Here is a 14,100-nt window from a genome sequence, read left to right on the forward strand (position 1 = left end):
CCCCATGGAATCACAGCCCCCGCTGGTGGCCTGCTTTCCCACATGTCCCCAGTTGTGGAGCAGGTGGGGGAGTGGCCCAACCTCATGGGAAGGAGGAAGAAAGGGACACATAGCATCTGAGGAGGGTGCTGTCTCCGCTGATGGAGGACAGTCATCCACCCCATTAGGAAAACCTTACCTTGAGGGCTTCCAGAGACGAGTCTGTCACTGGAGCAGAACTGTAAACTAGAACAAGATGTTTAGATTTTTAAACAGATTTGCATTTTATTTATAAAGGAGCCCAGCAACTGTGGACCCCACCCTGCCAGACTAAGCTGGAAGGTCCAAGCCCTCGAAGCACAACAGAGTAGTTACATTTAAGTTCAAAACCAGCAAGCTAATGATGACCAATTCCTGCCTCTTTCCACCCTGCCAACAGAAAGGACGACAAGGAAGGTCCCCTTGGAAAGCACAGCCAACAGTGACAGAGCCGCATGTGGTCTGCCCCCATGATCTCCAAAACCCCCATTCCCTTGAAGAGCCTCGCTGGTGACAATGCCAATGCGCCCTGGCCTTTCATCCTCCTCGAGGCCACGTGATGAGCAAGATCAGCCCAGGGGGAGCCAGGTACCAGCGGCAGCCAGGAACTCATGTAAATGGAAGCAAGTGTTCAATTTAAAAACCACCTAACATCATTATTCCCCATTATTATAGGTGACAAGGGCAGGCAGGGAGAAACTTCTAAGGGTTTCACTTTATTTTACTTAAGGGCTTATTTCAGGGCCGGCTCTCTGGTTTGAACCTGGCATCCCAAGGGGATCATTTCAAAGGTGCTCAGACTTTATAATGCTCTCCGTTTAATATGCACTTTGCTTTCCTGCTTCAAGCACCTGGAGTCCTGTAGGACTGGCCCCTTACGGACACAGCACAGGTGTGCAACCTCACGGGGGCCCAGCTTGGCATTACTGCCCCCGGGGACTTGCCTACACCCACTCATGTCCTGGCTCTGCCAGACTCCAACTAGATCGGGGTAGGTCAAGAGAGAGGGTCAAAGGGGCCTCCTCTGGGGATGGAGGGAGTGGCAGAAGGCCCCACTGCTCTCTCTCGGCCACCCCGCTTCTCGCTCCCTGGAGAAAACATGCCTGGCTGTTCTAAAGAAACTCAAGTACATCTTTATGTAGAACCTACAGTGAAGCCAGTAAAAAAAAAAAAAAAAAAAAAAAAAAAAAATATATATATATATAGTAGCAAAAACAAAATCACAAATGCTCTCTATAAAAAAACAGGAACCAAAATGAGCACATGGAAAGATGTATGGAATCTTGTGTGTTTCCCTGAAAAATTAAATGTTGTGTCAATGCCCTGGAACAGGGCGGCAATCCCAGCGGCGACTAGCTGCCACCCCTTCAGAAACTCACCTGCTGGGGACACTGCAGGCTCTTTAGAAAAGCAGAACGCTCACCAGGCATGTCTTAGCTTTTGATGTAAAAGGAACAAGTCTTCCAGCCTAGAGGGAGACCTGTGGCAGAGCAATCCAGCATGCACAAGATGTGCCTCTAACAGAAGCCACCAAACTAGCACTACACCTAAAGTAGCAGCTGAACCCGGGCAGGAACCTGGGCAGGAACCCAGGCAGGAACCCGGGTGGGAACTCAAGTGGGTACTGAGTGGAGCTGCCCCAGCAGAGCCTCACAACAGCCTCCATGTGGGGAGCACTCATCTGCTTAGCCCTGCCCATCCCTCGAGATGCAGTCCTTAGGAAAGAAAATCTTTCAGAAGAGGCTAAGAACACTAGCAGAAAGAAGCGTGTAATCTAGTTCACAAAGGACAAAAATCAATTCTGGATGAAAACCTTCATAAGAATTCAGTCAGACTTCAGGATTCTGATATTTGGCCATAATATTCTAGGAAGAATTACAGTGCATTTAAATATGGTGCAAAAGAGAGGTACACAGCCTGTGAACAAGTTTTAATTTCTAAATACAGTTGTAAAATGCTAATAGCAGTGGACTTTCTAGGCCGATTTGGCCTGGGATATAACCAGTAAGCATATCTACCTGCGGCATGGGTGCACATGTATCCACACGCATGCACACACACGCACACTCCCACCTCACCCCTGACCCCATATACACTGGCAGCACATACAACAGGTTCACCTGAAAAGAAAATGTAAGAAGAAATATAATTAAATTACAACTCAGTAAAGAGTGAAACAATATAGAGAGGAGGAATCAAAACAGTCTCTTTAAATTCTGAGCTTTAAAAAGATTTAATTTTTCCAAATTAAAGACTTTCCTGGCCAGATACCAGGGAAGGATAGAGGGGCTGGCCATGCCTCAAAATCCATTTTTGTGCTTCACAAAATCCACAGAATGAAAAGGTACAATATGGGCCAAGGGTTAGGACCTGGGTGGGAACTAAAATATACATCAGTGAGATCTGCTTGGCAATAAGCAATCATTATATTTTCAGTAAGAAATCAGTTATTCACAAAAGAGAATTCTATATAAAGCACTCTTCCCAAACAGAATACCAATGGCCTGAATGCCCGATCTTTCTACATCTCTGATACCACAGAACCCAAACCAAGTTTTCGACCTGTCCATCTTAAGAATTAAGTACACTTGTAAAATAATGTATTTGGAATTTCAGCTGTGCTAGCTACAGAGTCACAAAGACATTTTAAATGAGAGCTCCTGTCATTCCCTGCATGCAGAAGACAGAACCTACAGACATTTAGGGCAGGGGACACACAAACCAAACCAGCACGGCCCATGCACAGCTCCATGCTGCTGCCATTACAAAGGCTACAAACAATAGCTGCAAAGAGCCAGGAACAGTGTTCCCACCACCGACTGTCCCGTTTCACTCTGTGACCTGAGCACGCCTAGTCTTCTCTGTACATGACCAACTATTTTCTCGTCTGCTCCCCAAATGGATCAGTGAGGAGGCAAAGCCTGGGAACTCCCTCCTGTGAGAACCATAGGTGGCTGCTCAGAGGCCCTAGAACACAGAAGCGGAAAGGCAGGGATGAAAGGGAGCCACGTGACCTACACTGTGACTTATACTTACGTTGTTCTTGAAGATTTCTTTCTGACCAGCTTAGTATTCAGAAACGAGAACTGAAAACCACCATTAGTTTCATCCCATAAGACCAGTTTCTGTTTCAGGGTTTATGGGGCGCTGAGCCCTGGGTGCCCGCAGCACTTGACAGCAGCCCCGCCAGGCAGGGATTGTCCTGCGATCCAGCACAGGAGACCCCGGCCCCTGGGGGGCCCACCCAGGCCATGCCAAAAGGAAGGTGCTAGAATTGGGGGCTGCATGCAGGTGTTTTCAACTCCAGCTTCAATCCAACTGTGGTTTCCGCTGCTTTAGAAAACACACAGGCAAAAAAAAAAAAAAAAAAAAAAAAAAAAAAAAAAAAAAAAAAAAAAAAAAAAAAAAAAAAAAAAAAAAAAAAAAAGAAAACACACAGGCTTGGTCCCAAATCCACATGGGTCTATGAAGTAAGTTTCTGGGTTTCGTTTCCTATCCCATGATTCTTTCGGGAGCTTGGAACGTTATGACATAATACAAAGTTAACATTGGTGTACAGTTTGGAACTGAGCAAATTAGTGCCATGTCAGTTTGACTGGGGTCCCTTTCTGTCTGAGCTTCCAGCATGGCACCAAGTGTTCTGCTAATGAGCATCTCAGCAGCTTCCTCCAGTTCTCTCCTCTCCTGCGTCCCCTGCATGCACCTCAGGACTAGCCAGCCCTGCCAGGGGCTCCCTGCTACAGGACAGGGGCAGTGGTCACAAGCCACTCAGGCCACCTTTTCTAACCGCCTGTCCTACCACTGAAGAGATGGTGGCTGACAGGGGAGTCCCACAGCTCCCAGGACCTCCAGTCTCAAGGACAGATGAAGTCACACACCTCTGGTCAGGAGAAACCACAGAGCAGAACTGACTGCCCACATCGCCATGAGTGCAGAAGCCAACACTCAGACACCAAGATCAGCAATATTTAACACAAAATCGGAAAGGCCATTCTCTCTTTGGTAATGAGGAGACCCTAGCTGAGGGCCCCACATCAGCCTTACGCACCTGACACTGGTTTTCCCGTGAACACTCACCGCAGCCGTCGACACAGAGTCCAGTGCCTTGTTCCAGAAGATACAGAGATAGGGCCTCCCAGGTCTGACACAGGCAGGCTGTGTCCTGTGCGGCCCCTCAAGAGTCCTTAGGTTAAGCGTATCCTTGCTCGGTGCTCAGCAGATGCACACTGTATCACATCTGGGCCTGAGGGTCACACTTCGTCAGGGATGCAGGTGGTGTGCCAGCCTTTAAAGGAAGGTACAGTATACTCTGCCTTCACCTCTGACCAGTAGCGTACAGCATCTCAGGCTGCTGCCCTAACCAGCGTTTCTAGAGATTTCCGCTGCTGTCCAAACTTATCTGGGTGCTCTCTGCACCTAGGCTCTCACCTTCAAACCAACCACTGGATATGCAGCTGTAAGGGTACAGACAGACCCTGAGGTTGGGTATGGAAAGTGTGCAGTCAGCTCCACCAACTGCTGCAGCAGCCCCCTCAACATGGAGCACATGCCTCTGCACCTCCTCTGTCCAGAAGGCTGACACGGGGCAAAGGGAGGGCAGATAACATTTTTGCCTTGTTTTAACTTCTGTCCTTACCCGTCACCATTCTGTCAAGAATCTATGACGACCTTTTACACCACTTGAATTGCCTCGAAACTTTGACTACTAGATGTCTTGGTCTGGAATGCAGATTCTGAGGTATCTGTGGTTGTGCGACTCCTGTAAAAATGAAAAGGGGAGCTGGGCTAACACTAGGACTTGTGACCACAATCTCACGTCACTTTGTTGAACAATTCTGTAAGATTAAAATAGAAAAGGCACATATCACCCTGTAAAACCGGTGCTCACAGCCTCCCCTCTCCCCAGGTCTGTCGCATTTCCCTCTCTTTAGTACTCCTGACACGGGTGAGAGGAGCCCTTGACAGACGGCGGGGCTCAAGGTCCGAGGACAGTTCGGGTGCCCCCCACACTGTAATTCTATGCTCCATGGGTATAGGGAGTAGCTACAAAATTCCTTAAAAACACACAAACAGAACCCCCACACAGTTATTCAACAGGAAAATTAAAGACCAGATAATTTAATTACACAAAACAAGACCACTCTCCTTCGCTCTGGCCCTCTGAGGTGTTCTTTTGAGTTCATGTGCTGTCAGAAAGGAAGATTTTTTTAATGCCAGAAAGAATCTCTCCTCCAATACCCACATGAAAAATAAAGCCAGAAACAAAATAAAAGTCCGGCAAGCAAGAGATCCCAGAATAATCCAATTTGGAAAGAATTTAATTAACAAAATAAAATGGGGGGAAGGGCCCAGGAGGGGCTCTGGAGAGAGAGGACCCCTCCCCATGGCTGTTGCCCCCTGAGCCTGGCAAACCCAGAGAGGGCTCTTGGACCCGCCTGAGCAGAACCTGCCTTAACACCCAGAACCGCTCTGCACGATGCCACCTTCTCCTTGTGTACGCTCCTCCTTATATACAGATTTTAAAAACCAAACAACTGCAGTTGTTATAAAGTGGCTTCTAGCTCTCCTATGCTGGCTTGGCACATTAACGCATGCAAAGCAAGGTTTCAAGGGCTTCACCAAACAGTTAATTTTGGCAAAAACAGAAAACAAACAAAAAGCTAAGATTCCTAAGCAGGATTAAAAGCCACTGAAGTGAAAACGATGTATTTCTCAACAGTATGGAATAAGACTACAGCTACGATCTTTTTTTTTTTTTTCTTTTTAAGTCTCTGCCATCCTCTCCCCAACTCAGGTCAAAGTTCATAGCAGCATAACACAAAGTCCTCCATCAAGCCAGTGTTCTCTGCTCCGGGGGTCAGAGTTCACAGGTCAAGTTCAGTCCGTCCGAAGAATCATAGGAGGATGCTCGCTGTCCTCCTCCAGCCGCAGAGCGCTGGCCTCCTCTTCCAGACATGCGCCGCCCACGGCCCCCAGCTCGTCTCCGTAGGCTGCAAAGAGACAGCGCAGCCACGCTCAGGGGCAGGGTGTGGAGGGGTGAGGCGGGTGAGGCGGGTGAGGCAAGTGAGGCAGGGAGGCTGGGCCTGGTGGCCAGACCCAGACAGCTACAAGCTGCAGCACACACTAAGACTGAACTATAATCTCTGACTATAAGCTTTTTGCGGCCTTGGGCAGCTCAAGATGAAGTCACTTATTTTCCAAAATTCATAAATGTCAAAAAGACGGCTGCAGAGTAAGTAGGAGCTTTCCGACGGACAGGCCGCAAATTTTCCTCAGCGAACAGGGAGGATGGGAATAGTTCTCGAACTGCTGATGCTGGATGCGCGACACCTGATGGAAAGGGCCACTTCATCTCAGAGTCACAGCGAGCATGTACAATCTCCTGTGTGAGCAAATCTATAGGATTGCCAATCTGAGGTCAAGCTGATTGGGAGAGGGGTTGGGGTGGGGGACAGCTACAGCTACATGGCCTCATCTGTTGGTATGTTGACCACCCAGCTCCTGCAGCAGGATGGGCCCTGAACGCAGGCCTGCCATCCTCCCAGGCCCTGAGTGATGCGGGGGTGTCTCAGGTGTGCCTGCTGAATGATTACACAGGGCCAAGGACACCTGCTTGGCAGTGTCAGAATTTAGGGGAGTATTTTAGCCAAGAGGCAGCAAGCCAGGGACAATTCACGTGCACCTGAAGTCACCCAAGCTATCATCACTATTATTCCTTCAAAAATGAAAATGAATTCAGCTTTGAAACCCCCAGGTGACAAGAGCTTGCCTCTGAGCCCTACCTGTCCCCTGTGTGTGGGGAAAGTGACAGGTGGGCAGCTCTGCTCAGGGTAAGAGCGCCAAGCACAGACCGCAGCAGGGGTTTGCGTTACAGCCCTTACCAAGTCTGGTCGGAGATGAAGGCACATGAGTACCTGTGGCGACAGCTGTGTTGTAGGTCTGAGTCACTAAGGGGCAGTCGTGAGAGGCTGAGTCTAAGATTTCATTGGTTGTCTCCATGCTTCCATCCAACCTGGTAGAAGCAGAGAAACACAGAAACAGTGAGGCTGGATGGGGATCTTGACAACCTGCCTCATGCACCTGCAGGGCCAGAGGTGCCCCAGCAAATGCAAGAAGGTGCTCCAAATGGACACACATGTGTGCGCCCTGTGCTGTGCTCACTATAAGCTAATTCTCCGTGGGTATGTTCACTCGGATTTTTCACAAAAATTTTTACATGGGAAGTCTGACGAAGAAAGTTATATTAACTGAGATAATCTTGCATTTTTAAGACTGAGGATCATAAACAGAATTCACTATTAAAAAAACTCACTTTCAGGATCCCTGGGTGGCGCAGCGGTTTGGCGCCTGCCTTTGGCCCAGGGCGCGATCTTGGAGACCCGGGATCGAGTCCCACATCGGGCTCCCAGTGCATGGAGCCTGCTTCTCCCTCTGCCTGTGTCTTTGCCTCTCTCTCTCTCTATCATAAAAAAAAAACAAAAAACAAAAAACAAAAAACACTCACTTTCATCCCCATTAGAATTAATTATAGTATCATTTTTAGAGAATTTCTGGATAATTCTGGATAATTTTTTGGGTAAGATTTTATTTACTTATTCATTCATGACAGACACAGAGAGGCAGAAACGGAGTAGAGGGGCAGGCTCCCCACAGGGAGCCTGATGTGGGACACGATCCCAGGACCCCGGGATCATAACCTGAGCCAAAGGCAGACACTCAACCACTGAGCCACCCACTTGCCTTTCTGGATAATTTTTAAAAAGCAAAAACAAAATCAAACTGCACTACTTCCCAATCAACAAACATTAATGCCTTCTTTTCCCAGAGAGCACGTCCATCTCACAGTGAGCCTGTAGGCGCTCCTGGGATGTGTACCACCCAGGGGATGCCACCCAGAGCACCCTCCCTTTTCTTGCAAAATGCTAAGTTCCCACCGTAGTCCACTTGTACTGGGGAAGGACAAGTGCCACACCAGACACCTGTCCAATCTCTTCCCAGTTACTGAAGTGAGAAGGCGGGAGAGAAGTGTGGGAGAGTACAGTCTGGGGAAGTAAAGCTTATCAACAGGCCAGCTCCACTGGAATGCATCCCTTTGCACACTGGCTTTCACGGAAATGGCTGGTGTGAGGCCCGCTTACTTGTGCTGTTTCATCAGGGTACACTCGCCTCCTTCCTGGGGGTCCAGGTTATACATGTACAAGTACCCGTCGGAAGCTCCCACCAGTAGTCGGGGAATCTTCTGAATTCTAGTGAGAATAAAAAGAACCAAATTCTAGGACCACAACTTTCAGACAATGTTATTACACCAGCAGCCTTGCCTTTGGCATGGCCAGGAAAGAATCCTCTCACTCCCGCCCCAAAAAAGCACTGAGTTAGCTTTGTGCACTCGACATCCTATCTACTGGGAAGGGAAAAGATCGCACCCACTGTGTTGCTTGAGGCTGTAGCATCAAGGGCTCAAGCCTTGAGGGGTATTTACTGTGAACAGACACTGAAGCCCACAGGAGAATAGGTGGGAACAAAACCATTTCTCATGGCTTCTCTAATTACTAAGGGTAGATATTTTCATAAGCTTTTCCATCTGAGTTAGCGGCATAAAAAGGATGTAAAATAGTATTTATAAGATTCATGTAATCACAAAGATGTGAGATTAGTGAATTTTCAACAGTATTTTCCTATATGGATGTACTTTGAATAATCAAATGAGGCTCTCAAGGTGCCACGTGCATTCTGAGGCTGTACTCCAGAGTGACACGGATAGCCTTCAACTATGTCAACCTGCTGGTTTTGTAGGCCCCCCAAGGGTTAAATATTGGCAACCTCCTATAGTTTGGACTTGAGAGGTTTTTTCATTACCATTACAAACATTCCCCAAAAAAGAGGAAGACTTTTTGGATCAGAACACTGCAGATGAATCATTCTAGTAATGGTGAAGAGGCACTCGGGGGGGGGGGGGTTCCCCCTTCTTCCACTTTGATCAAGTCAAAGGCCTGAGTTTGTGGGTTGTTCCTGGATGAGGAGAAACCTAGCCAGGCTGCCGCGCCACCATCTCTGGTGACCTGTGACCAGACTTCTGACTGGACGCACCCGGTAAACACAAGAGGCAATGCCCATCCCTACTCACGTGGCCAGTGAGCAGATGTTCTTGTGGCCACAGAAAGGCAGGCGAACTGTGGCAAAGGCTCTGCCCTGGTTGAACATTTCTGTTACTTGGGAGGGCAAGTAGCTGGTGGAAGCCATGAGTACCTTCCCGAAGTACCCAGTCCAGGTGGTGGGCTCCTCCTGAGGTCTGGAAGGAGGAACCATCATCAGATACATATACAGGGACTCTTCACCAGAAGGACCAGGCCCCACTCACAGGAGCAAGTGTTAGCTCTGAAACTTGAGGAGAATTCCCTGTATCTCAGGACGAAGGGATGCAGAGAATGACAAAGTCTCAAAGCGTGGGGACACTATAGGCATGTCTTCCGGGATGGATCAGAGGAGACCTGTCAGATTTCAGAGCCCAGAAGAGCTGTGCTCCTCATGAGCGGCCACATCAGACTGTGGCAGAGGATGAGGTTCCCCAACTTCACAGCAAATGTAAAGATGTACAGGCCAAATTCATGATCTACCCTCCTCCTGCCCAGATATTTTTAACAGGAAGTCTTCAAAAACCTTATTAGCAAAATCTCAAATTATTTTCCCAGACCCCATTTTTTTTGCTGCTGTTCATCCGGCATATATTGTAAGTCATCTTAAACGTTCCTCTAAATAGGACAGCATATAAACAAACAATACTCATTCTAATGGGTATCTTTTTAACATTTAAGAAAAGGACCAGCACTTCTCCAGGCACACCCCTCACAGTAACACATAATTTCAATCAATTGCTTTAAAAATGGAGATCACTGTGGGCATGCTGGAGCCAGCACCCACTCCTAGGGGTGTTTACCTCTAAGTGTTTCTGTGGGTCAAGGTGGCGCTAAGAGGTGGACGTGTGCAGAGACCCCAGGCCATCCACTTTCACCCTCCCTGCTTCATCTTTCAGGGAAGGTCATTTCCCTGCTGTGCCCGGATGTGGTAACACTTATTCTAGAGCTGGCTTCAGGGTCTTTATTGGCAAAAATGACTAAAGGTAAGACAGTGTCTCTGTTGATATCCTCATCCAGTCAGTGGAGAGGGAGCTTTGTATTTTTTTTTTTTTTTAAAACAAATGTCTCGTTGCAACTCACTTTTCTTTCACAGTCTCAAGTTTGAAGATGTGCACAGTCTCAGTGTTGCTAGATGCAGAGAGGAACATGCTGTCCATGCTGAAGGCCAAGGAGCAGATGCTCACACACCTGAGGGCAAGTGGAAGAGGGAGCAGAGTTACACAGTTGTCCACAAGCCTTGGTGTGGGCAATTTGTCACCTTTCTCCAGTGACTTTAAAAAGCCAGACAAGTAAAGTTCCCAGAATAGGCATGCCTGGGTCTACTGGTATCTTTCTTTTTTCTCTCCAGCTTTCCCTCCCCCGCTCCCCTTTTAAAAGATTTTGTTTATTTGAGAGAGAGACACATAGCATGTGCAGGGGGAGGGGCAGAGGGAGAAGCAGACCCCTGCTGAGCAGGGACCCTGACGTGGGGCGATCCCAGATCCCAGAACTCTGGGATCATGACCCAAGCTGAAGGCAGATGCTCAACTGAGCCACCCAGGAACCTCTACAGCTTGCTTTTCAAAAATTTTTCTGAAGAAGGGAAAATGTTTTAAAGGTAAACCAGGGATCCCTGGGTGGCTCAGTGGTTTAGCACCTGCCTTCGGCCCAGGGCATGATCCTGGAGTCCCAGGATCAAGTCCCACATCGGGCTCCCTGCATGGAGCCTGCTCCTCCCTCTGCCTGTGTCTCTGCCTCTTGCTCTCTCTGTGTGTCTCATGAATAAATAAATAAAATCTTAAAAAAAAAAAGTCAAGAGCAATTCTTTAATATTTTCTTAGCCAATTTTATCTGAAATTCCAAATAATAAAGGGAATCAGGGCTTCATGAAACCATTTTTTTTTTTCTGAATTAGGCTGGATTTACAAAACTAAGGTTAGTAAAAGAAAATCCAATAATTTAATTTATAGCAGTTACTTAATGTGCAAGAAAGCAAAATGGCAACCTTGATATTTAAGAATAAAACTTTCAACATGCTAAAACCTTACAGTTTATCTGAAAAACCACTGTAAAAATCCCAATCCTCAAATAAATCTGCATTTCCTTATAGCCCTACAAATACAAGGCATGTTTTGCCCTGTCAAAAGAAGGGGCCTTTTCAATCTAGTACATGTTTACTAATTGCTTGTGAGGTGTCCAGTGTTGTACAAAGCTCTGGGTATAAATCAGGAACGGTTCTCACTTTAATGGCTCTGTGAGGTGTGAATACAGATAGTAAATTTGCTGCAAACAAAGTGATGCCAAAAAGTAAAAGTGGATGCGCTAGAGAAGCATGGAGGGAAGGGTATTTCTGCGAGAGGATCAGGAAAGCCTCCCTAAGAACACTCAACCTAGACTGCAAGGGTTCAGAAGTTGGTTAGGTCACAGGTGTGACACCAGCATAGGAGACCCCACGTAGACAGTGGAACCACTGTTCAGTGTGGCTGGAGCTGGGAACACAGCTGAAGGACAAGGGTGTGGGAGGCCAGCTTATAGACCAGGGCTGAGGGATCTGGAGTTAGCCCTACCAGCAGGAGGCAGGCCCTGAAGGTTCCACATGGGGGTGTGCTCTGATTGTGCTGATGCAAGAGCAACCGGGGCCATGGTCTGAAGAAGGGACTGAAAGGGCCAAAAGCAGATACCAAGGTGCATAAGAGGTCGGGTGGTGGCGATCTGAACTGGGTGTGCAGGGATGCCGGGGAGATGGGAGTGGGTAGGACTGACCCGGGGCATCAACACCTAGCTGGACGTGAGAAAGGAGCCAGTGTGAAGCCCCTTTGACTCAGGTTCCAGGTTGATGACAGTGCAGCGTTTACAAGATGATGGGCAGATGGGGCACATTCTGACTGGTCGCTGGAGGGCCCAGCATCCAGCAGGCAGGAGAAATACAGGAACATCTCCAGAAAGCAGCCTGGGCTACACATACAGGTGAGGAGTCACCAGCACATAGGCAACACAGTTTATGGGCCTATGAGACTGTACAGAACAGGATGAAGAAAGGCCCCAGGGCAGAAGTGAGATACAGAAGAAAAAATCTAGAATGGTGTGGCGTAATGGAAAACCAAGGAAAAAGAGGAAAGAAACACAGGAGGCAGTAATGGGGAGGGACCCGGGCATTTGGAGATAGGACCCTATAGCACGTGTGGGCCATCTCTGGGAAGGACCCCACGGCTGACAGGAAGTGGTGACACACAGTGCAAAGTTCACAGAGAAGGGGGTGGCTGATAGCTGCAGGTTCTGGAATACTTCCTGGCCCTGTTCCTGCCTCGAGGTGGGTACTCTTAGTTGCCCCTCTGGAATGGGGAACAGACCCCCCCCCCGAGCCAGTCCTGTGGCAGATGATCCAGGCCTAACCAAGCAGGATGGACGTTCCTTCCTCTCAAGCGGGTGTCAAGAAAGGGAGTGCTAAGTACAGACTCAGTAAGGTATGCAGACAGGGAAATAAGTGGGGTGACAGGACAGAGGGGAAGCTGGTTAGTTTCCAGAGTAGACAAGCAGGATAGAAGCATGCTGACCATTCAGGAAAATATTCAGGAAAATATTGGCCTACCACCTCCGATCAGGTGGAGGAAGCTATGAGGCCCCAGAGGGCCAGTCAGGCTACTTCTTTCTCATTCCCTGGGCTGCCTGACCATCACCCTCGGTTCAGGTGGGATCACAACAAATGAAACCCAGTTTGCTTTATAAAAACGTTCCTTTACTTCTCAGGAGGACAATAAAACCTCCCCTGACCATCCAGCTGGGTTGAAAGCACTTACACATTTAAATGGGGTTCCCAAGGCTGCTTTAAGTTTCCACTTGTTGACCTGGAGAAAACAGAACTGAAATCCAAATGTCACCTCCAGATCAATTCCAGAGATTCACATATCTTACTTACCTCTTAACTCCTCTCCGGAACTCAAAGAGTTTTTGTCCCTCTGGAATGGAGAATACTCTAATCACGGTCCCCTGTGAGAGGTGTAAAAGGAAAGAGAAAAGGATTTTAACGGAGGAAACTCAGCCTGTCTTCTTCACAATAGACCCTGAAGGAAACAGAGAAGGGGGACCTTGCACTGGCAGCTTCTGCATACGGGCCCCCACACACCCTCTGCACACCAGCAGCACCGCAGAACATTCCCAGCTTCTACTGCCTACTGAACATTTACTCTTCTCTTTAGATACTGCCGCTGTAACTCCCTGCTTATCTCAAACACCAACAGCCTTGACATCTAATGTGCAATGGCTCTACTTCTAAGTCGTGTGAAGTTTCAACTCTCACACACTGACTCTGGAAGCACGTACTGCACATCGGGAAGCATCACCTAACTCAATGGTCTGAGACACCTGGGACCCCCGACATCCATCCTTTCTTGTCATTTCAGGCTGAGTCACTGGTCAAGGGAGATTGTAGGACCAAAGGAGTATAAGAATGAGCCACTCTCAAGATGCCAGCGTCCCTGCCACTCCCTCACTTCTTGCCTCCCACAAAGTAACAGGGGGTTTGTGGATGGAGAGACAGTACTTGAACATCTGGGAGAAGTAAGAGAAAACAGCCAGGAAACTGAACACAAACGGTACCTTCAACATCTAAATGTTAAAAGAACACTAGCAAGCTATGGTAATAAAGTAGCACAAGAAAGACTCCTATAGCAAAATGGAAAACCTGCAAACAGGCAGTATTTCAAGATTCTCAGGACATGAAGAACTACTCAGCGTGTAACCTGACACCATATACTTTCAGAAGGTTCAAACTGTTTAGTATAAAAACTGTTAATAATATCTCACCTGTTTATAAATAGCAAAAATAAACTATAAACAACCTAATTTTAGACCACCAGGAACTGTACCCCTTTTAAAAATATTTTATTTAAAAGGGGTGCCTGGGTGGCTTGGTGGGTTAAACATCCAACTCAGGTTTGGTTTTGGCTCAGGTCATGACCTCAGGATCATG

The 14,100-nt window shown here is 47.8% G+C and overlaps 1 protein-coding gene across 8 annotated transcripts in view; it reads right to left on the reverse strand.

The window, feature by feature from the left end:
• Positions 1-2,232: 2,232 nt before the first annotated feature.
• WIPI2 (WD repeat domain, phosphoinositide interacting 2) overlaps positions 2,233-14,100 on the reverse strand; it is a 42,044-nt gene continuing 30,176 nt past the window's right edge. For 3 of the 8 annotated variants that reach the window (XM_038539568.1, XM_038539567.1, XM_038539571.1), the window contains exons 7-12: positions 13,048-13,118; positions 10,233-10,340; positions 9,143-9,307; positions 8,157-8,264; positions 6,900-7,030; positions 6,026-6,348 (exon numbers count right to left, since the gene is read on the reverse strand). In XM_038539568.1, coding sequence (XP_038395496.1) covers positions 6,209-6,348; positions 6,900-7,030; positions 8,157-8,264; positions 9,143-9,307; positions 10,233-10,340; positions 13,048-13,118 — 723 coding nt within the window. In that variant the 3' untranslated portion in view covers positions 6,026-6,208. The other 5 variants (XM_038539573.1, XM_038539572.1, XR_005360647.1 and 2 more) reach the window with 4 other exon arrangements.

This window comes from Canis lupus, chromosome 6, assembly GCF_011100685.1.
Source record: "Canis lupus familiaris isolate Mischka breed German Shepherd chromosome 6, alternate assembly UU_Cfam_GSD_1.0, whole genome shotgun sequence".
Classification (NCBI taxonomy): domain Eukaryota; kingdom Metazoa; phylum Chordata; class Mammalia; order Carnivora; family Canidae; genus Canis; species Canis lupus.